The sequence below is a fragment of the Anoplolepis gracilipes genome, chromosome 2, assembly GCF_047496725.1.
Source record: "Anoplolepis gracilipes chromosome 2, ASM4749672v1, whole genome shotgun sequence".
NCBI lineage: Eukaryota > Metazoa > Arthropoda > Insecta > Hymenoptera > Formicidae > Anoplolepis > Anoplolepis gracilipes.
Window position 1 is genome coordinate 8,356,636 of NC_132971.1, and position 11,046 is coordinate 8,367,681.

The window sequence follows — 11,046 nt, forward strand, 5'->3', positions numbered from 1 at the left end:
TTGGAAAATAGTCTAGAGGGGAAAGAAATTAATCCTTTTTTATGTTCGAGGAACTTAAAAAGCACCAAAATTTTAATTCTCACGATTAAAGGCTAATTAAACAATCGCGCGTACAGTTACATTTTCGACTAGATTTTTCCTCGGGGAAACTTTGTCAGATTACTAAAAGAATAAAATTTCCTCGTTTTTCTCTTCCTGAATATATTCTACATTTGTTTCGTTTATCTAGGATATTGTTGCGATGTTGATATAATCAGACAGCCGTGTAATGAGAAAGTCAACGTAATACAACAATGTGTGGAAGTTGATCGTATCGGATGTATTATTTTATGAGAAAGAGAGAGACAAAGAAATTCCGCATACATACATATTGTGCAATGCCACAATGCGTTTTAATCATTCGTATCATATGAATTTTAAAGAATAATATTTCCAGCGGATTTTCATCGATATTTATTGCTTTTTCAGCTTTTTAACATTTGCAGCTCTCATTGCACGATAGACAATCATATTAATACTTGAATTAAAAGTAAAATATATTTTTTCATTTAGCATAAATATATACTAAAGCTTAATATTCTTGCTGTACTTATTTTTTAAATAATTATTTTTATATAATGCAAAAAATGTAATATAAATAATTCGTAACATAATTACATGCCACAGATAATATATTTAATTAACGAAATGCTTGTAAATATAACTATCGCGTAATAATTATTAAATAACTGATATTACGCAATCGTTATCTTATATAATTTAATATCGTTATTTTCTATTTGAACTACGAAACAAGAGTTTGAGCATTGAATCATCCAAAGTTTTCGTTTATCATTTCGATAACGTTTGATATTAGAATTCGCGAAAGAACGACAATATATATCAACGTGGTACTAAATCATAGATTTTATCTCGGATGCGCAGCGGTGCTTTCTTCTAATGTATGTATTACTATAATAAAAGATGGAGCTTTACCTCAATTAATCTCTCTCGCGTAACGACCTGTCAAAGTTTCTCTTATGGTTATCATTATGCACATGATGTCGCATGCTTTTATCGAAACCAGTAAATCTTTATTTTGTACGCGTCCTTTGACCATTGTTTCGCGGACCAGACCGACGAAATCTGATAAATTTGATAATTTACCTTTTCACTAAAACGACATGTTATGACCGAAAGATGCAAACATACAGTTACAAATGTCTAAATGTGTATGTGTGTGCGTACAGCAATAAAAAGATTTCATCAACCTCAGCGAATTGCAGTAAAATTATGGGAAAAGAAACGTGGATACATTTCGCAGGAAAATTTTAGGTCAGAAAAAAGGACGATATTTGCTATCAATATTTAGAGACGACTCTTGCAAACAGTACGATATCATGCATTTTCCACAAAATTGCAATATGTTACGTCTTAATATTTACTGAGTCGTATTTTGCGATTTAACGTTTATTCCTTCGAGCGATAACACAGCGCAAAAACTTTAGAAATATTTCGTTTATTTTTTATAAATTTTCCTCCTCAGGCGAAAATATGTTTTGAAAGAGAAAGAATACGGGACGAAAAGAGAGGACGAGCGAGCTGCGGAACATTTTCAAGAGTACCTTAAAAACTATTTATTCGCCTCGTTTCTTTTCAGTTCCGTTATACGAAATTTCATGATCTTAACGCAGTAGTGTTTATCTTTCGTTTCATAGACAAATGTTAAGTCTGAGGAAATCCTTGATAACGCGATGTCAAAGGAGAAGGAGGAGAAAGACGTACCTTCTAATGCCCTTAACGGTAATACTTGTGCATCTTTATTACATATCAAAATCCTAATACGCGTACATAAAATCCGGAGCAAAACTTTTAATTAAAACTTTTTATATTACATATAATTTTTATTTGAAATTCTTCACACTATATATATATATCGCTAAAAAAATAACGAAACAAAATTTAAAGTAAATTTCCAACGCAAATAGTACAATGCGATTATTAAATGAAAAAAAATTCGGTAATATTTTTGATATATATATATAAAGGTAATCTAAAGCCGCGTGCATTGTTTCCCACGTTTTAAGTCGTGCAAGGCTTTTACGTTATCCCAAACAGATTTTACATAGCTTTACAGCAGAGATTTTCAAGCGAGATATTAGCCGGTTAATATCTCGGGTGGGATTTTATGTATTTAACATAATATCAAAGTTTCACATTATATAAACTCCATATAAAGCCGACTAAAATACGACACAAATGCTTGCACGCGTTTAGTCAAAATTGCGATTGTTATTAAAAGCTTTTATTTTCAAAACAGACATTCTTTTTTAATAAAGATCCTAATAAAAATGGATTTGTATTTTTCATCGCATTTCAATCTTTGAAAAATTCGATCCAAAGGATGTCTTGTTGCGAGAAGAAAACAAAATCTTTTTGAGCATTATCACACACAAACGTTACGTTTATAATGATTTCAGCCACGAAAGGCAACTCTTTTGTCACCGGTTTAGAAGAGCCTGGAATCATCAATGAAGCCAGTAACGGTACATTATCTGCCGCGAAAGTATCATTGAAGGAGCGAGTCGATGAATCATCGGAAGCAACGGCAATCGAATCGAGCGCGAACGAAGAAAATTCGTCGACGTCACAAACTCACAATAATCCGATAAACGCGAGCGCTGGTAATCCCTTCGCGAACGCGTGATATCGCGAGATTATTTCGCGCACACACGTAGCGCCCGGGATAGATGATGACCTTTCATAAACTGAAAGCAGGGTGTTTAAGAGAAAGGCCAAAGTACATCTGACTCTCCTGTTTTTACAGAAGGGCAAACTTTATTTATTTAGTTAGAAAGTGAAACAAATATAATAATTTAACAGAGAGGAGAGAGACTAATCTGAAAAGCTGTCCTTGGTAAAACGAGATAAATTGTAAAAAGTACGGTGTCGTTCCTACAAATTTGAAATTACCCGCCTTTAAAGTTAAACAATCTTTGTGTGGAGGCTTTCCGTTTTCCGCGATATAACTTTAAAATATTTACATACATTTTCCCTCGAATGAAGAATTATTGCGCGGAGCTTGACATAGCTGGAGTCACCGTGACTTCATATTCATCAGTTGTTTGCCTACAGATCCGTCAGGGTGGCTGTCGTGCTTAATCTGGCGCACCACCTGACGTACGGATTGCACGTGACGTTTCGCGGCGTATTTCATTTCACCTGCGAGTCCGATGTACAGGGCTACACGCTCTATCTGTACAATAGGATCTTCAGCATTGTCTGCAGGAATATTGGCTTTTGGTTGAAGGAAGGATAGGTGGAGGTGGAGAAAGGGAGAGCACGATGACGACGACGACGATGGCAGCAGATGCAAGCGAGACGGCAGAGAGAACCACGACAGTTTGGCCAATAGGAACAAGGTGGCAGCCTTTGACTCGTTGTCCCCCGATCGAGAAGAAAGCGGATCAGATGGAAACGATTCGGGTAACTTTATCTATTCGTTCCTTCTTCCACCCGCACGCACGTGCAATTCCTCTGCAATCGTCAATCTCTCGCCGTCTATAAAAAGGTGATCGAAGAGCTTCCAAATGACATTTCGATCTTTCTTTCTTCCGCGATATAGAGGGCCGACAATCTTTCCCGATACCATTGTTATTTATTGTATTTTATTAGATAGATACAATAAAAACGTAGCTTAAAAAGCAAACTCGAAACAATAAACCGAATCGCATCAAGTCATGTGCTCCAGTTTTCTGATAACATTCCATTGTATATGACTTTGCACGCGTATCGAAATTTCACTTATTTCCGGCAAATTTGAGAGTTTATTTTTTTTTTTTAATTTGTTACTTTAAATGCTTTTCAATTTAATTGAAGGACGGTCGTTTAATTTTCGCAGAGTCTTAAAATGCCGCAGACCGAGATAGAAAGGACCGAATTCCTGAAGAATTTTACGCATCAAGCCACCTTATTCGGATCTTATTACAAGCATTGGATAGAAACCGCTGATCAAGTAACTATCTCATAAAATATTTTCTTTTAATCTCACGATATAAGGGGCGTTCTGTTAATTCCGGTTCTTTATTGCCCACGGCGCACTCGCGAATCTCATTATAGGAATACAAGAATTTTCTCGAAGAGATATCGGATTATATCTCCTTACTCTCTCTGATGCGAAAAACAGTGAAACACAAAAAGAAATTAATACTTTTCAAGGAAATATAACATTAGAGTTGAATAAGAGAATAATAATAGGGAAACGTGGGGTAGAACGGCACCGCGGGGTACAATGGTGCAAAGTTGATATCTTTTTACAGAGATGCTACCATGAAATATGTTGCAATTATTACTATTAGGTGTGTGCGATTCTGACGCAGTGAGTTGAGCGTCTGCTCACTATGCCTAAGATCTCGGGTTCAAATCCGACCAGATATTTCGAATTTTTATTCGATTTAATTTGATCGCCACCTCTCGGATGGTAATGGCAATCCACCGAAGAGTATCTTGCCACTAAAATTCCCTCTATTTAGGCCGTTCGGAACGGCATTAAAAAGTAGGTCCCTATGACTGCAGATAAGACGCTCTCTCTGCGGTCATATGCTAGAAACAGAATGGGCTACGGAAGGAGGTGTGAAGAAAGGTTGGAAGGGGTTGGTGGTGTACCTTAAAAACACCCCGGCTAATCCCAAGGGAAGTCGGGTATAGGTCCCCTTATTACTAGTAGGTGTCTCTTTCTGTGTGTTGTTATCAATAGTCGCAATATTTTTAGTTGAAAGTTGTTATTTTATTATTTTATTATGAAAATTATTTAATGCACTTGCTGTGCTCTCCGCGACTGAGTTGTAATTTTTTGATATATTTACATAAGGTAAACAATGAGGTAAACAATAAGATAAAATTCTATTTTTTATTACCGTACATTTATGTTTTAAAATGATCTTTTCTTGTTAATTTCTTACCGTGTTTATGTAAATATTGATTAATTATTTTTTATATGATTAAAAGTAAATAAATACGTTTTGAGGCTTAATGAAATATTAGCTCACGAAATGTTGTACTTTTTATTTTTATACTAGAGAAAGAAAGAGAGTATACATAGATGCTGTCTTTCAAAATTAATACCAAAAATTATTACATTAAAGGATATTTTTCCATGTTTTAAAGAGAAAAATATTTATTATAACAAGAGAATTGTTTTTATTTATTAATTTATAGTTATCATTTAAAAATACAAATCTATATTCTTATGTTCTATATATCATATTATAATATACAACTTTTAAGAAGTTTTAGACATCAATGTTAATGAAATAAACAAGTTTTGGAGGTAGTTTATTATACCCCGCATGAAAAGCATATCACGAAAATCTAGGCTTTTACTAAATCAATAATCTCGTCTATTTAAACTATTATTTTATAATAAACTTGTATTTTTTCTTATAGTGGATATTCCAAAGAATGTTTTTAGTAAAAAAAAAAGATCGATTTATTTTTTTTAATGTGTTGAAAACTTGCTCAATGCTTACGTTGGCCGTTCTACTCCACGTTCCCTATAACGCGTGAAAATAAAAAAAAAATCAACTATCGTAATATCTAATTACAAAGCGAATGAAAGTTATTCTATCGGTCTTATTAATAGTCTTACACGTGGCATTTCAGTTTCGCCGCTATGACAGTCAATCACAGTAAGTCTCGCATCACTACTATATCATTTATTAGCTCTTACAATTCAGATGAATTATGACGATAATGCGTATCCCGCATGATGTCGATTCCTGTAGTACTACTTTCGCGACAGGCCGTAAAGGAAATTGCCGGCAGAACGGTGATGACCACAGCAAAATTTCGAGGAACGGACGACAGCGACTCGATGTTGGATGTAGCAGCTTCGCAGGCTGCTCAATATTCAATGAAGGAACTTGAAAGCGCCGTCGCTCAACCGATAGAAGGAACCATGGCTGCAACGGCGGAAACGCCGATGCCGAGCCGGATTGATCCCCCGACGACGGATGCACTTGGGCGGGACACCGACGAAACGTCGATAGCGTTATCGGATGATCAATCCAAAGTAGTTGAGCCATCCACGAAGAAGGAGACAGCCGGAATGGAGGCTGAATCTCCCTCTGCGGAACTGGATGCCGCCGAGTCCCCCTCTGCGGAACTGGATGCCGCCGAGTCCCCCTCTGCGGAACTGGATGCCGCCGAGTCCCCCTCTGCGGAACTGGATGCCGCCGAGTCCCCCTCTGCGGAACCCGACGCCGCGTCCCCGTCTGTGGAACCGGATGCGACATCCCTGCAACCGGAAACGACATCCAAGATGTGGCCGACAATGGAACCGGCCATCGTCTCGACACCGCCGTCCAAAATCGCCGAGACATTATCGGTACGTAAATCGAGAAGAGCGTATGCAAAAAACGATATTGCTCCGAAAATTCCGTACAGCATTGTACCGGAAATGTTGAACCAAGTATTTACAAGCTACAGTCCACAGATTTTGATGAAACTTGCTAGATATGCACGCAGGAGTAATGTAAATAAGTCGAATCGTGTTTTTCGTTTCCATTCAATGTCATCGGAATATATGAGAAATAAGAGACAATTTTTCCCGATATCTTTCTCGATAAAAGATAAATATGAAAAAAAAAAAGATAATTTTGTTTCTCGCGCTCTTTTTAGAAATTTCAAAATTGTACGTTAATTAAATTTGTATTTTTTTGTTATTTTTTTCTGTATAAAAAAAAATTAATTGACGTACTATTCTATAAAATTTTAAAGTTAAGAAAAAAACCATATCGGAAGAGCGCAAAAGATAAAATTATAGCTTCCAAAATAATTTTACGACAAATATATGTAGATACACAGAATATATGTAGATTCATAAAGCGAAAATTGCGAGAACTAATATTAAATGTTAAACTGGAAATCAGATCGTAATGATATCACATGATGTGAAAGATTGAAAATATCTTGAAATTTAGAGTACCATGTAATTTCGAGATACGAAATTAATGTTGACAGTGACGCAGACACTGGTCAACGTTCGAAAGCGACGGCGAACATTCGAATAGCATTACGGCAATCAATCAGACCGCTATTAGCTCGCTGCAATCAATCGTTACGTTTGATAGCACCACTTTACTCGCTATGCAGAAGTAAAACTAAGTTTCTGCTACCGCAATCCATCTATCGGCTGTTTAAATGTCAATGACATGGCCTGCACTAATTGCATAACTAGGCGATGATCACGGCATAAGCGGCTTTTCGTATTAAACGAATATTCGCCAAGGAATACTTGAGAACATCACCTTTAAGTAGCTCGGAATAATATATCTGTATACATTTTTTGTTATTTTAATTCTTTGTAGAAACAGAGAGAGAGAGAGAGAGAGAGAGAGAGAGAGAGAGAGAGAGAGAGAGAGAGAGTTTATTTTACAGCTTTACACGTGCATTTTTTGATGTTGTCATATTATAAATTGTATTATAGTCATGTTATTCCATCTTTTTAAAGGAAATTATATCGTGATGGAAATTTTATGCTGATCATACGATAATATGCTGTCTATAGTTTGATATTTGTAAACACAATGCATGGCAAATTGTTCTCAGCCGCGAGTTAGAAGATGATAGACAGTGTCAATTTATCATCGTCTCTGCTTACGTTAGTGTAACAGTGAGTGTAACGTGTTTATTTAGTATCCAGATTCCATCGGTGAAACGTTGGACCGATATCGAGTTTAGAGATTAATGATTTGTTTGTAACACACTCGACAAAATGCGATCAGTTTGCAAAATTACTGGCAGCCTGTATTATCTGAATAGACAATCTGCTTTTAGCGAGAAAAGCCCCCCATAATATCTCGAAAATAATATATATATATATATATATTAATCATATTGAATATATATTTGTAATACATTGTTTGAATATATAGATTATAATGATATTGAAAATTTCATGCAATATCGAAAGCCGTCTCAATTTAAAGTTTTATATAAAATCCTTTCACATTATAAATAATATAATAATATCATGTAAAGCTATATATGTTCTTCAGTTATATGGTAATAATTTTACTTTTGTGCAAAACTAACAATGTATTTAATTATAGCAAGAAGCAGTAGCGAAACGTAAGGCGGCCGAAAAACTGCTTAGGGATATGGCACGGGCCGAAGAAAATATTCCATACTTCTTCTACTTGAAGGCAGAGCCCGACATGGATATTGCAATTCGGTACAATGACGAGAAAGTAATACCGCCGGATCTTGATCGCGAAAGTATCTCCGTCGATCGCAAACATCTGTATTTCAATCTGACTGATAAACCCGGCAGAGATTGGTAAATCCTGATTATCAAGATATGTATTATATTCTCTAAAAAAAAATTATTAAATAGAAAAATAATATATTACTGACACAAATGTAACGAGTATATAAAAAAAAAGATGAATAAATAAAATTAATAGAAAAAAATAAATAAATAAAAAAAGAAAAATTTTTCGAGACAAAATAACCATATACACAATTTTGTCTAACTTGTGTGTACATTTGATGTTCATTCTTGTGAGAAATAAACCACAGCATGTGGATAAATAAAATATGGACAGCGTACGGAGAAATCTTCGCAAGCGCGATAATCTCTACAGAAGTTGTAGGATTAAAGTGACTTGGCCAAGTCGAAATGCTCGTTACAAGAATGTTGCCGCAATCTCTGCCGTGTGTATCCGTGTAATCCGCAGTGCAGAGTACAACCACGGACGCGTATTTAAATTATGGCAGCCGGCTATCAACGTACTCTCACAGCAAAAATATGTGAGCGTTACGGCGGTGATAAAGGATGGTGGTTGGCAGCCAAATCCCGACCTCGCCGTTGGTTTCCTTCTCGAAAGCAGCAGCGGACATACGTACGCTCGACGCTAAGTGAAATCAGCGAATCCACTGAAAGAACACAGTTTAAATCTCCATATTTTATAAGCTTATCAAGAGCTCCTTTCCGAGGTTCTCTTCTGCGACTTTTCTATTCACCCCGAGATTCATTTATTCCATTTAACAGAGTTATTTCCTTTTGTCAGTAGAAAAGCCTGTAATTTGTCAGACGACGCACCGTAATCGCGTAGGATATTTACCTCTTTGCTATTGGCGGATTTATTTTCTTCAATCGTACACCCTGGAAAATACAGGGCTCGAGGAATTTAATGTTTCTCGATTTATCTGTATGTCGATAAGGCCTGCCCTGCTCGTATGTGGACCACAGATTGCCGTACCGCAGCGCATACGTTAGTTGAACGTTTATCTTTTGTACATACGCGCCGAGCTTGCGTATGGTAACTCTCATTTAGAACAATGTTTCTCTAAGCTATGCTTCTAACATCCGTCAGTGGTGCGGCAGTTTGCGGTTTCACTGTGGCTTGTTTCCGGCTAAAGCGGCAAATAAAAGCTCAATAAAACAGCATCGAGTCCAGTTTACGCTCCACGATTATTAAATGCAAATTATTACTCTTTAAAATGTTTAATAAAAAAACTATAAAATTCACTGAGACATTCGTAAGGAACAGAGTCTTTATAAATGCATTTTTGCAAACGCTATAATTACGATAATATATTAAGTTTGCGACATTATACATATAATGTTGATGTGAAATAGGAATTATATTAATATATTAATATAATTAATGTATATAATAATATATTAATATACAAATACATTAATAAAAATTTTTTTAATTGTATTTTTATTTTTATATTACTTTACATTTATGAAAGTACTATTGAGATTGATTGTATCAGTCTTGTTGGGACTGCTCGCAATCAAAAGTTTGTTGATTATGTTGTCAGATTCACACTGCTGCCGATATCACAGAGACTCACTGACAAAGGAAGGACGATTTTCATCTCGGATAGCATGATGCTGTTTTCCACAATAGGAGAGATACGCGAAAGTAGCAGGCGGGAAGGGAAAAGGCACGTGTCTCAATAATCTATTCGTTTCATATATGGGTCATCATATATTTCAGATAACTATACTGAACATGTGTAACGACCGAAAGCAGCCGGTAGTAAGTGGGTGTAAATAATACAGTCGGCCGTCCGCCCGTCCGCAACGTGACGCGTTTGTTACAGGGAAGGGAAAGACAGAAAGAGAGAGAGAGAGAGGGGGAACCTTGCCTTTTTCAACATGTCTGTATACATATACATATATAACGTCAACGCCGCATCTGTGGTTTGCATTTATTTTACATGACTTTACCTTTAATTATAAATATAAAAGCAGGCCGTATAAAACGTGCTTGTCCCCTCAGAGCCGCCTTCCACCCGTTGATTTCTTGACTATACTGAAATTTCATGTAACAAAAATGCCGAGAGAGATCAGAAATTTTCGTAAATGTTTAATTCTCTCGTTAAAGAATAATTATTTCTCTAAATAATCTCTAAATTACAACTCTGTTAAAGTTACTCTTGATTAAATTATACATATAAATTAAAAAAATCCTATTGTAATATTTTACTTTATATTATTTTATATAAAAATTATCACGCCGCGCGCAATTTTCAAAGTTTCGCGAAGAAGAAAATTTATTTCCTAACTTAGTCGAAAGTTCATAAGGAGAAAATGTGACCTTGTTAGGTCTGGGCGATACTATCGTATTTTCACATATTCACATCTGAACTTACAATGTAATAATAGTACAATGTTAATATGGATGAGAAGGAGAAAGGAAGTTATACATAACGGAAGCTTCCAATGAAATCTAATACAACGCACAAGAACTACCGAGGAACTATGGGACAATCTAAACTAAGCTTCATCGGTTTGGAGTATCGTGTAACAGCAACGGAACGTCTTGTAATGAACGGAATGACTTGCAATTATTAACATTCAGCTCAAATTTTTAAACGTCTTCAGCCCTCATTTGCCAGTTAATGAATTTAATCTGCCGTCGAGTAAAATGTCCAAGAAGGATGGCAGTCTCTCGAAAACTCGTTGAAGAGGGAGAAAATATCGCGAAGTAGAAGCGGGAAATGAAGATGAATATATAATTATTTAATGCGTCTTACTTCTCGCAGAGA

The 11,046-nt window shown here is 35.8% G+C and overlaps 1 protein-coding gene across 1 annotated transcript in view; it reads left to right on the forward strand.

Annotated features, from left to right (window-relative positions):
- Positions 1-8,386, forward strand: part of LOC140676414 (uncharacterized) — a 57,265-nt gene extending 48,879 nt beyond the window's left edge. Inside the window, exons 6-11 of the mRNA XM_072911447.1 lie at positions 1,698-1,782; positions 2,460-2,663; positions 3,290-3,465; positions 3,881-3,994; positions 5,780-6,364; positions 8,091-8,386. Of these exons, the coding sequence (XP_072767548.1) occupies positions 1,698-1,782; positions 2,460-2,663; positions 3,290-3,465; positions 3,881-3,994; positions 5,780-6,364; positions 8,091-8,321 (1,395 nt within the window). The 3' untranslated portion in view covers positions 8,322-8,386. The remainder of the gene's footprint in view (positions 1-1,697; positions 1,783-2,459; positions 2,664-3,289; positions 3,466-3,880; positions 3,995-5,779; positions 6,365-8,090) is intronic.
- Positions 8,387-11,046: the final 2,660 nt, after the last annotated feature.